The sequence below is a fragment of the Apaloderma vittatum genome, unplaced genomic scaffold, assembly GCF_000703405.1.
Source record: "Apaloderma vittatum isolate BGI_N311 unplaced genomic scaffold, ASM70340v1 scaffold6215, whole genome shotgun sequence".
Lineage (NCBI taxonomy): Eukaryota > Metazoa > Chordata > Aves > Trogoniformes > Trogonidae > Apaloderma > Apaloderma vittatum.
Window position 1 is genome coordinate 4,480 of NW_009717533.1, and position 12,790 is coordinate 17,269.

The 12,790-nt window shown below is 47.7% G+C and overlaps 1 protein-coding gene across 1 annotated transcript in view; it reads left to right on the top strand.

Moving 5' to 3' along the window:
- Nucleotides 1–10,290, top strand: part of CTTNBP2NL (CTTNBP2 N-terminal like) — an 11,047-nt gene extending 757 nt beyond the window's left edge. The window contains exons 2-4 of the mRNA XM_009869922.1: nt 6,434–6,664; nt 7,548–7,655; nt 8,440–10,290. Of these exons, the coding sequence (XP_009868224.1) occupies nt 6,434–6,664; nt 7,548–7,655; nt 8,440–9,921 (1,821 nt within the window). The 3' untranslated portion in view covers nt 9,922–10,290. The remainder of the gene's footprint in view (nt 1–6,433; nt 6,665–7,547; nt 7,656–8,439) is intronic.
- The last annotated feature ends 2,500 nt before the right edge of the window (nt 10,291–12,790 follow it).

The window sequence follows — 12,790 nt, forward strand, 5'->3', positions numbered from 1 at the left end:
CAGCAGCTCCGTTCCAGAGGCCTTTTATCATGTGCTTTCCAACAGCGTAACGCAATTATCTTTTCTGTTGAAGTTTAACCTGCAGTTGCCTCTTGCACGAGGAGATTAATATAGTTAGAAAACCCTTTGACATAATTCGTCAAGTACCCATCACTGGGGAGAAATTAAATGAAACTGTAACCCATACTTGATAATTATGAGTGTAAAATACCAAGCTAATCAAAGGTTAGTGATATTTTCCCCTTCTTCTGCAAGAGATACGCTGGAGCGTTTCATCTCGGGAGCGTGAGGAAAGCTGAAGGTGGTAGGAAAGGGCAGCAAAAGCTTCGGATCGGAGCTGGCTCCCGAGAGTGACCTCACGGGAAGATGGATCATCTCCTCCAAGGGGGCCCGTGCTGGCAGCAAGCGGGGATGCTGGGCTGGCAGAACGCGCTGCCCTTCCGACGCGTGTGAGGGAAAAACTGCTCAGTGTGGTGGCTGGGCAGCGTTTCAGAAGCAGAAAGCTCCCAGCTTGGCTTTGTCCATGGATTTGGAGCATACGGTTAAGAGAAACCCTGGCCTTGCTGTGCTTTTCTTTTTGTTTGCTGATAGTAGCTGTGGTAACAGCTTTACAGTGCTCCACCGCCCGCAGCGGTTGGATTGCGTGTGACTGGAATTAAAGGAAAAACCCACCTTGCCAAGCTGTTTACTCATGTTTTAACACATACACAGATGTTGTCCTGAAGAAAGGGCCGCTTTGGTTTGCTTACGTGCCTCGGAGAAACTGGGCAGCGAGGGGCTGAGGGCTGGAGGGGTTGCTGGGGGGCTCCCGGCTCGCTCCGTCCCTTGCGTTAGGGTTTCTCTTTTTAATTTTGTGTTATGTCGGAAAGAGATAGGCTGGGACCTGGACTTCGTTGAAGGATTGCATGATCTTAAGCAGTGGCCAGGTCCTTCTCCAGCGGTTACGCTGGACATGTAGCTGCTGGTGGTTAAAAATCAGCAGTTGCCTGCCTGTTTACTTCCCTTTTAGTAAGAAAAAGGCATTTCCCCTCCTGGGCTAATTTCACTTCTAAATCAGATTTAAATGCTTCTGAACTCTCTCGGTGTTTGAGGCAGATCCTGTGGTACATTGTAGGGAAGAAGCGGTGCTGGCAGAGAAAGAGTGCCTTAATTTGTAAACATGTAATTTGATTGTAGTACAGTCTGCAATAATTGATATTCCTGCACGCTTAGAGAAGAACATTTAGCATCTGGCATTTAGCAGAGAGAAGCCGTGCGTGCAGATGACAAAGCCTAAAATAGTTTTCTTCTCCCTCGTGGTGTCAGGACACTTGTTGGCGGGCGCTGGCGGGTTTCTCACTGTGTCGGAATCACGCTTCTGAGCTGGGCTTTGCAGAGACCGCTTGCTCCATTTGCTCCTTTGCTTTCCTCCCTCCTCCTCACCTCCCTCCCAAGCCTTCGCCCTCTCCTCCTCGCTGGGTGTCTCTGTGCTGGGGAGAAGGTTTCACTCCCCAGGGCTGTTTGCCGGACGCGGGGCTTCATTTTATAAAAAGCAGCTGTTAGGTCAGCCCTGATGGATGCCTCTGGCACAGCGTGACTCGCCCGTGCTCACCTCTGTCCTTCGCTGGGTTTTCTCTCTGTGGTTTTGCTTTATTTGCTGTGGGTGGGACCAACACCTCTCCCTGTGCATTTGCAGTGGACTCAGTCTCGACTTTTGACACCCGTTTCAAATCCCAGTGTTACTTCAATTCAAACATGTAACAGTAGTATAAAGGGTTCAAATTTACTGCATTAAAAACATTCTTTTCCTGTGCTTCAGTTTGCTTCCTCTATTTTAAAAACTCTTTGAAAAAAAGTTGGTTGGAGTTGTGTTGGCTTTTTTTCCTGAAAGTGGCTTCCTGTCCACTGCACAGATCTCAGTGTTCTCCTCAGAGCAGACCCGAAGTCTCACTTCTTATTGTGCTCCTTTTCCTGTACTTTTAATCGCGTTTAAATCATCTAAAAAAGCAGATGCTGCCAGAGAGTTGCATAATACCAAGGTCCTTACAGCTGTGTGGAAAGGATCGCATGTCTGCAGCACAGGTTGGTCTCAGAGAGCACGGAGCACGCTGGGGCTGGACGCTGCTGAGCGGGTCCGTGTCCGACACGGAGCACTTGGTCCCCTGCCCCCTGGCCTTTAAAGGGCAATTTTCCATGCGTTGGAAATGAAGTTCTGTTTACTTCTAGAAAACAGGAAGCAGCTTCCTGGCTAATTCTTTTATGTTAATAAGGCCTTGGGCGAGTTACGCTGGAATAGAAACAATCTATTTTGCGTTAATGACTGGAAGCTGGTGTTCATCGCTTCTGAGCTGGGTGATTCACTCCATAAAGGAGCATTAACGCGCTGCAGAATTAAGTGTTCGTTTGTCAGCGGATTGAGAAGTGAAGTTTACAGCGCAGCTCCAGAAACTAAGTCTACCTCTTGTTTAAATAAAAAAAAAGCTCAGCAATATAAAACCTCACTGCAGATGCTAGTAAATCTGTCACAGATGGGCCGAAATGAGCTTTTGCATCGCTTATGGAGTGGCTCCGGTCTCGCAGTGCTCCCATGGGCGCCATCCGGCTGGAACGTGGCCTTTCCTTACGGCTTTTCTTGCCAGTTTGGGGAATTTTTGTGTTTCTTGCTTGCTTGAGGCAGCGCTGCTTCCCGGTATCTGTTCTGAAAGGTCAATCCCCTTCACCTTCCAAGTACCCAGGCACGGGACTGGGACTGCGCGCGCTGCCGGCCGGATGCTCCTGGGGAAAGAAATTCCACCTTTGTGCTGCTTCACGTTTCCTAAGAAAATGTCTTACATTTTTTTGAAGCTGCTAACAGGTCTGACATGGGCAGATCTGGGTAGCTGTCATGTCTCTGTTTGTTCACTTGATCTGATGATGGCAATTCAGACCGACGCTGTACTTGAGCGATCCAGTTTCTGCCGCGTGGCTCTGCTGGGCATCGCTCCAGAGCTGGGGCTGAAGCAAAACTCGGAATCCCACTCCAGCATTTTGACGTTTATTTTCATGCAAAGCGAGTGTTTCCCCACCCCCATTTCCCTTCTCTCTGTCAGCGATTGCTGTGACCTCAGCTTGTCTTTATTCCCAATATCTGTCTCTGGGGAGAAAAGCTAATAAGGAAGTTCAAGGCAGCAAGAAGCTATTTAAAGATTACACCACTGCAGCATAAAGGAGGAACTTCTGAGCAAGTCGTTGCTGGAGAACTGCATACGCAGTAGAGCTAATTAATGGTGTGTTTGTATTGTGCCCAGGGTTAAAGCCTGAACTCTGAAATTACAGGCAAGAGTAATACTCTACTTTGTGCCCAAAAAAATACTTAAAGCAGGTCTTGGAAATTCCCCGTTTGATGTTCCAGTAAAACAAGTTGTAAAGATTATGGACGGCAGAGAGAAAATGCTGTCACATAAACAAGGTTTCAGTAAAAGGAAATCTTTTATTAAAAAAAAAATTAAAAAATTAAGAAATAGGTTATGGGAAACATCCATCCCAAACCAGTCTAGAATTCCCAAGAGGAAACAGTCACTTTTCCCTAACCAAGTGAAGCCTCTGCTTTGCCCGCCTGCAGAAACATCTCCTCGGTTGCGCCAGATATTGCTTCTGCCCCATAAAATCAGAATTGTCTCTTTTCAAAGGCACTAGCAGTGCTCGATTTCCCCAACTGGAGTTCAAGGCCAGCCTGGTTAAAGCCGTCCCCTCGCTGCCTCTGCCTCGTTCCTCGGATCGGCAGGGGGTCTTCGTAGCTGCTGCTGCCTTCGGGGAGCAGCCCAAGCTTGGCTGGTACCTGTTTCCTCTTTGGGGAGGGCAATTCAATAGTCTCCAAAACTGCCAAGTAATCCATTTAGTTGTTTTTGCAGTTTGAATATTTTGAGAGGAAATCCGTAAGTCTGCGCATTTGGGATGCTACAGGTGAAGGTATAAAATTGGAAGATCTAAATTAGAAGATCTTTTAATTGCAGAAGATTGCATCTTCTTTCAAAGTGCAATTGATGTTGTTGGCAGTATGTGTGTCATCTCTGGTTTTCCAGATTAAATTTTCCACTCCTAAGTTAACAATGCTTTTTGTAACCTTATTTCCTTATTATTGAAGCTTGATTCCCTCTGGATTTATTTGTTTCAGTAGGTTCACACCGGGATCCGAGACCTAGGCTGTTTTTTCCACTTCGAGCTCACTAAAAGAACATTTCTCTTCTATCATCAAGTTGCTTCTGTTTTGAAAGCTGAACAAAAACTATTGAATTCCAGTTCAGACAGGACAAAATCAAAACTGTTGGAGAAGTTTATACGTGACCTTCGGCGAGAGTGGAAGTTGCCTCAGGGAGGAGCACAGGCCATGGGAGAAGTCACTTGTGAACGCGACAGCTCGATACCTGTCAAAAATCACCTGTGTAGCTTTTGGGACTGTGACTTCAATTCAGAAGAGTTGTCCCAAGTATTGTAGCGACAGAGGGAGCTGCTCAGTGTACCCGTAGCAGGGAGGTGTCACGGGCAGCAGCCTGAAAAATCCCTGTGTGCAGAGCCAAAGCGCTGGGTTTAGTTTTGTAAGCTCCGTGTAGCCGGTGTAGGATGACCTGTTTAAGGCTTTTCCTAGGCTAGACAACTTTTAATTAAAAGTTTGTTCTCTGCTGGCTGCTGAGGAAGACTAGCTGGACTGCAGCAAGCTGTTCATGTTCCGATAGTCTCATCTGTTTGTCATGCTAGTTCAGGAAAATTCTGAATTGCTCGGGGTAGCAAGGAGGAACTTCTTGTTCTTTCCCAGGCAGGAAACAAACCGCGGCCCTGAGTTCTGCAGGGCTTGGAGCAGCAGAGGCAAGAGGGGGCTTTTGTCCACCTTCAGTAGTGCAGAGCATCAGAGGTTACAGGTCGTGGGTGTGACCGTAATCCCAGTGCTTTACGCTTTTATTCCAAAGAACGTGCTCAGAAATTAGCTTTTCAGTTCCCCCCCAGTTTGTTGAAACACTGGTGCCCTTCTGCAGGGCTGGGGGGTGACCTGGGCTGGGCTAAGAGCGAGTGTCAAAGCAGCGAGGCGGCTGGGTGAATATTCCCGGTCGTATTTACAGACTTTCTTAATGCTTGAGTCACTTAGAAACTCCGTACACTCTTACAGTGAGGTTTGGTTGAGTCAGTTTTGTCTGTTCTTCAGAAAAACTGAAGATTTCCTGGCCCTCAAAAGAAAAAAAAAAAAAGCCTGTAGTTTTTCCTGTGATTCATTAAACTGGGGCAGCTCGTTATCCAGGGCTGCCCTCCCACTTCCAGGGCTGATCTTTTCCTTCCTCTTCTTTTTTTCATGTGAAGTTAGAGCAATATCTTAAGCTCTGATCAAAGGTACCCACCATTCCTGGTGGATGTTACTGCTGAAGAGGGAGGGATGTTTGTGGGTGTGAGCTGCTGTGCCTCTGGTCACCGCGGGGTTAAATCAAAGCCCCAAACCAGGGTCAAATGTCCCTGACTGGGTTTGGTCATGGAGGAAATCGGAAAGAAAAGTATTTCGCTCTTGCGTCTTGTGTTGCCTGGGTATCTGTTCTCATGTGGCTTCTTCTCGTGGTGGTATATATGTGGGTAATATTTTACTATCTCCGTGTCTGTGAGTTGTTTTGCTCTTTTAGAACTTCCCCGTGGTGGTGCCATAGGATGAGGCTGTTGGTGTCACAACAAACCGATTCCCACCTGCCATAGCTGGTTCTAAATGTCGTAAATATAAACCCTTGCACAAGAGTCTCCTTAATTCACCAAACAAACCCGAAATATTCCTATCTTGCTCCTTGAGAAACTAAACTTTGTTTAGTCTGGATGAGAATATTAAGGATTTTATTCACAATTTACATATTTATAGGCTGTTGCGAGAATAAAACTCTGACTGCTCAGTATGAAATTCTTTGATGGTGACATAGTCGGGACGAAACCACACGGCTGCTCTTCTACCGGTGCAACAGTAAATGATTAAATGAGCAAGAATTTATATTTACCTTCTCTCTTTTCACGCAATTGTGGAATGTAAGTCATGGACCTGGGCAGCGGGGAGCTGCGGTACGAGGGTGCTGGGTGTGCCCTGATCATCAGCCAGACCCTTTCTGGTGTGTTTGGGGTCAGTTGGCTAAAAGACGCCGTTCGACGGGGGGTCTCGGGCGACATGGACCACTCTGCTGCCCAGCAGGGAGGTTGCTCATGGGCTGGTCGAAGGAACGAGTTTCTCTCTCCCAAGTTAAATCTCGAGGAGATCCGACGTGCCCCTGGTGTGTTTTCCTGCCTGAATACTCTTGTTCTTATAGCAGGTAACAGGGTACGAATCAGACTGTGTTCAGATCTGTTTATCTCTAACTGGAGAACTGGGGAAGAGGAATGTTATCTACCGATTGCTTTTTTCTTTGGCTGGATTTCTCTTTTAAGTCTATTGAGATGCAAGTTTGTTGCTGTGTTGCAGGCCCAGCACAGAGACACGTTCATCGAAGAACGCTATGGGAAGTACAACATCAGCGATCCGTTGATGGCTTTGCAAAGAGATTTTGAGACCCTGAAAGAGGGAAATCACAGTGAAAAGCAACCAGTATGCTCCAATCCCTTATCTATTTTGAAAGTGGTGATGAAACACTGCAAGAATATGCAGGAAAGAATGTTATCCCAACTAGCTGCTGCAGAAAGCAGACACAGAAAGGTAGGATTTGCTTCAAGTAAGATGGGCAGAAGTGGGTGTGCTGTCGTAAGAAAGCGTGGTGTGACCGAAACTGTTTTTCATGCTATTTGGCATCTTTAATAAAGCACCTGTTATTCTTCATATTTGACTTTAACATACATTGACACCAATGAAGTGCTTGTGGTGGAAGTAACAGCCAGGCTGTGTGTTCCACTTTTCAGCCGAGTATCTAGCTAAACCGTGCTATTAAAATCAGATATTTTTTCCTCTTTTCCATCGGTCCTTCCCATCTCCTTCTGTGAAAAGCTTCCTTGTGTAGTTAAAGATATTTAAGCATTGTTTGAAAGCTTAAATTTTGGGAAGACTGAGGAGCAGCTAAATTCACAGTGAGCGTGTGTTGGGAGAGGCTAGAGTTTTGGTGGTGAGATTCAGCGGAGGCTCCTGGGAGTTTGTATTCTGGCTGTTTTGTTGAGTTAATAGAATTTCAATTATTCATGTAATTCGACATTAAAGCTGAAGGAGCTCCTTCACTGGGTCCTTATGGCAGACAGTTTCATTTCAAGAGCTCATCTTGTACTTAAGTGGAAGAACAAATTGATGTTCTTTAAAATAAACTTTGCACCGCAGTCCTCAAATCCCCTGTAAGGAACTGGGGGAGAAGCCTGTGTGTGACTTATCGCTGAAACCCTGGCAAGGGTTGTCCTGTTGTCACCTCAGCTGCGCCGAATAAAAATGTAGTGTTGTGACTCGTCCAAAAAGCTGCTTTTCTGCAGCTTTTTGAGTTACATCCGGGTGCCTGAGGCTGAGGGGACTGCCCTCCCAGGTCACTTGGCTGGTCTCTGCCCGTGTTACACCAGCGTGTAGGTGCGCCCGGGCAGGGCGGTGACAGGAGTGTGTTTGGCAGGTGATCCTGGACCTGGAGGAGGAGAGGCAGCGGCACGCCCAGGACACGGCGGAGGGCGACGATGTCACCTACATGCTGGAGAAGGAGCGGGAGCGGCTCACCCAGCAGGTATGCTCGGGTTACCCAGCCCACGGAAAAACCTCGGGCTCCTGGGTGGTGAGCTCCATCGTGATGGAGAGGGAGCAGTAGGAACCTCCCTCTTCTGTGAGGCACTCCTAGCTTTTAGCATTTCAATATGAAAAACAACCTTAATTTTTAAGAGTATGTTGGTAGCTGAGCAGTGCTGAAAGCTATTAATTGGTAATCGAATGCTTCGAACTCTTACTCCACTCCAGCCTGAAGTGTGAGGAGTTCTCAAGAACAGGGCTGCGCTGGCAAATGGTGGGGCTCTCTAGCACTCAAAATTCAGAATAAGTCATGAAAGATCTCCTGGGGGGGTTTATTCAGAGATGATAATAAATATTTAAGCTACTGTTTTCTGTTACTCAAGCGCTGTAGACTTTGTTAAGCATACATAACACATCAGCATTTTAAAGTCTAAATGCCTTTAAAAGGCCGAGCGACAAAGTCGTAAATGAGGCGGAAGGAAGCTTTGCTCCAGATCGCTTGTTCCATCAGTGCTGGCAGACTGGGTGTCTATCTCACTAAAGGTCAATTGAATTTCATACATGATAAAACTACTAGTAAATAATAATTCTTAATATATGCAGCCTGAGTCATACAAGCCTGTCTTGCAGATACCTGGGGCGAGAGCCTCTTCCTTGGACGTTGCCATCTTTTCCCTTGTAATTTCTTCAAGATGCAGAGTAACCCCCGTCCATTTTGGGGCATTCATTTACTTTTGGGAGGTTTTGTGGTTCTCTTAAAGTATTTTTTTGTTCTCATCTTCCAGCTGGAGTTTGAAAAATCCCAAGTCAAAAAGTTTGAAAAAGAGCAGAAGAAGCTGTCAAGCCAGTTGGAGGAGGAAAGGGCACGCCACAAGCAGCTGTCTTCCATGCTTGTAGTGGAGTGCAAGAAAGCCACGGCCAAAGCAGCTGAAGAGGGGCAGAAGACAGCAGAACTGAGCTTGAAATTGGAAAAAGAGAAGAGTAAGGTGAGTAAACTGGAAGAGGAGCTGGCGTCCAAGAGGAAGCGAGGTTTGCAGATGGAAGCACAAGTAGAGAAGCAGCTCTCAGAGTTCGACATTGAAAGAGAACAGCTGAAAGCCAAGCTGAACAGAGAAGAAAACCGCACAAAAGCACTCAAAGAAGAGGTGGAATGTCTGAAGAAAGCCCTGAAAGAGCTGGAGGCTTCTTGCCAGGAGCACGGTCCTGCTGAGCCTTTGCAGCCAAGACCCTTGGTGACGTCCAGAGCTGTTGCAACCGACAGTCCCGCCGTGAAGTCGGTGTCTTGCCAGACCGAGTGCGCGCAGGCGGAGCGCGCGAGTCCCGCTAGCACGAGCAAAACTGCACCCGCTGCGCTGCCCAGCCCCGCCGCGCTGGCACACGCCTACGCCAGATCCAACGGTCACTGTGACACAGACGGGCAGACGGGCAGTGAGCTGCTGCAGGCCGGTGCAGCAGAGAACCAGGCTCAAAAGGAGAAGTTGGCTGGTGCAGCCTCAGAAAACGCGGTTGAGAATGGGAGTTCTCCCGTAAGAACAGAGTCCCCGGTGCACCTGATGTCCCAGCTCCCTTCTGGGGGGGTCTCGCTGTCTCCCAGCAGCACAGCTGCCTCCTCTCTGACGCCTTCTCCCTGCTCCTCCCCAGTGTTGACCAAACGCTTGGTAGGAGCTTCGGCGAGCAGCCCTGGTTACCAGTCATCCTACCAGGTGGGCATCAACCAGCGTTTCCACGCGGCGCGGCATAAGTTTCAGTCTCAAGCTGAGCAGGACCATCAGTCGAGCGGTCTGCAGAGCCCACCGTCACGGGATTTGTCCCCTACCCTGGCAGATAACTCTGCTGCCAAGCAGCTGGCCCGCAATACGGTCACTCAGGTCCTTTCCAGATTCACCAGCCAGCAGGGACCCATTAAACCCGTCTCCCCCAACAGCTCACCCTTCGGCACGGACTACCGGAACCTGGCAAATGCCGCGAGCCCCAAAAATGAATCCGGTCACTCCACAAGCCCTGGCAAGGTTTCCAGTCCGCTCAGCCCATTGTCTCCTGGAATTAAGTCGCCAACCATTCCTAGAGCAGAAAGAGGGAACCCTCCACCTATTCCTCCAAAGAAACCCGGCCTCGCCCAGTCACCTGCTGCTCCTGCTCCAGTAACCAAAAGCTCCTCCCAGGCCCCCTCCCCGGGTGCCCCCGTGGACGTGGCCAGCAGCTGCTCGACCACTGCCGTGGTGTCCAACGGCAAAGACATTGAGATCCTCCTGCCGACCAGCAGCTAGTCTCCACAAAATGTGAATGTGACATTCCACGGCGTAGCCTCCGAAAGCTAAGGCACTGTTTCTCCACTCCATGTTATTTATTTCCATAGTAGCAGATTCTGTCTGTATAAAGCATTTAGTATATTTTTTTTTTTAATAGGTAGGGAGATATTTTTGTTGATGAAGAAACCTTAACTACAGCTATACAGTAGCCTCAAAATGTCTCGTGGCAACAGTCAAATCATTAGAGAGGGCAAGAACCATAATCATGTGGTGGGACCTCGCTATCAAACTCTAATGGGACTGCAATGCTACTTTTAAATTATGCGGAAACGACTTTTGCAGACTTTTTGCTCCAGATGAACATTTTCTAAGAAGTGCCTGAACTAAGCCTGCAATATGAATGTGATTCTGTGGAAAAGGTGAGGAGGGGGACCGACTAGCTGCAGAAACAAATTCTTCTGTGAGTCCTGAATGTTGAAACCAACACTGTTTCTCTTGTCTTTAATTCTTCCCATTTGCTGAAATAAGTTGGCAAATGTGCTAGAGATTCTGTGAGGTGACCACCAGACTGACACAGCCAGCCACGCTTTGTCCTCCAGGACATAGTCCCTAGCTGTTGGAGGGAGCACACGTAAGTTTCTTGGGGTAAAATTTAGCTGTAATGTCATCCAGATTACTTTTCTCTCATAGTCGTTGACCACGTAGTTCTTTTTGCTTTCTAGTAACCTAATCTGTGGAGATGCCTGTGTGCTCTAAATGGCTAAACTCTGGTTTCTGGTGTGTCACCTTGCATTTTCAAGCTCTTCAAGCATTCTACTGTTGTGTGTAGAACTTCTGAGAAAAGGATCTTGCTATTACTTGACAAAGATCTCGCTATTACTTGAAAAAAATCACTAATCCATATGATACAGGTTGTGGTTTTCCTGCAACAGTAACATGGGATCTTCTACTAGAAACGAGCAATAATTTTGTTCCTCATCTCAGTCGGTTGTGTCTGGTTGACCTGAATTTTACCCACGAGTTAGTTGTGGAATTTTGCTGGCTTTCCTTGGCTGCAAACCTGGAACCAAATCGTTACTGTCATGTAATTGAATACATGTATGTGTAGCTTAACATATACACATACTAAATACACAATGTATTAGGAAAGTCTTTTCCTGTTCTTGATGTTCTAATATGAAGAAAAAGTGGAAATTCACTGATATTTTAAAAAATCACTTGGTGAGGAATTGCCTACGTTTGAGGCAAACCATGTGTGTGAAAAATTGTTTGGGCCCGAGAAAGGGGAAGTGAGTGATTTCTGTGCAGAAACGTTTGCTGCCAGGAGCGTGGTCCTCACGGGCGACGTGCTGCCCGGTGCTCTGCGGGTTTCTGAGTCACTGCGGAGAGAAACACGAGACGACTGCGGCGCAGGTCGGTGGCAGAGGCTGCGAGCACAGCCCCGAGCTCCTTATCCCAGGTGGTGCTTGCGAGCTGGTCCCAAATTTAGAAACTGGTCGTGCCACTCGGCACCACTCGGTGTTTCCCTCTGCGGAGCACGGCTTCCCGCTGGCAGAGACGCTTTCTCCCCTGTTGTTTCTTGGTATTTAATTATACAAAACGCATCCGCCTTTACCGTAGGCTTGTGCTGCCGGGTGGCAGAGCTCTGGTGCCGCTGGGAGCGGCCGCGGTGGGACTCGGCCCCGCTGCTCCCTGCCGCGCGGGTGTTCAGCCTGGGCCGAGAGGATTTTGCAGACCTCTTGGCAGCCTCTGAAGGGTGAGACGTGCTGCTGTGCCGGGTGCGGTGAAACGGGCTGTGTGCTGGCAGCAGGGGCACGGGGGCAGCTTGGAGATGAAACGGGCAGCGACTCTTTCGGAAGCACATTTAGTACTTTTTTAACTTTTAAGTATCCGTGGGAGATTTTTTTCCCTCTTTGTGAGAGTAATCGCAACAACCAGCGGGCGGGCGGATTTTGGCCCATGCATCACTTCTGATTCAAAAGTGAGGCTTTTGTATACACTGCTTTAACATGTTTCTTTGCTTTTACATTAATCTAAAAGGTATTATCCCCTTTCTTTATCAATAGCTCTAGAGAGAGAGATATGCTATGATGAAGTCTATTAGGAAATGCACTGAGTACTGTTTCTTCTGAAATCTAATATGGGCAGGGGTATGCAAAGGAATGTATTTTTGCTAGTAGCCTATCTTCTGAGAGAAACTAAGCACAAGATACTCAAGTGGATCCAACTAATTCAGTAAAACATTTAGAGTTAGTATTTAACTGTTGATGTAGATTCTGTGTGGAAGCAACTAAGTATTTCTTCTATAACTCAAATCTGTTATAAGCAGACGTTGTTGCAGAGTTTGTCACTGGCTAATGGAGTATAATGAAGTGCAAAATGTATACACTAGTATTAATTCATTAACACTTGTAAATTTGTAAAGCCAAATGTACCAAGCTGAAGTCTTTAATCATTTTTATAGCTGATGGCATTAAACATGTTAAACATTCATATTATCAATAAAGGATTTTATTTTTAAGATGTGCAACTTGCTTAAGGAAATGTTTGGAGCCGTGAGGGCGTGGACTGAGGCTTATCCAGCGGGAACAGCCCGGGAGGTGAGCACTGGACATCTGAAGTGTCAGGTGCTCAGAGATGGCAGAAGAAAGCAAATTTCTTTGGGGTACGATGGATAATGAGCGCTCGCAGCTGGCTGCAGCCTGGGCTCCCCGCGGAGGCTGAGGTAAGCTGGGGTGCCGGTGTCCTGCGGCTTCTGGCCGGGCAGGACGCAGAACTCACAGAAATCCCCCCGGTGGCAGCAGCGCTCCTCTGCCCCGGAGCAGCACGGCTCAGAGTTGTGCCTCAGCCCAGCAAAGCTTCTGGTGAGGTCCCTGTGCCCAGGACG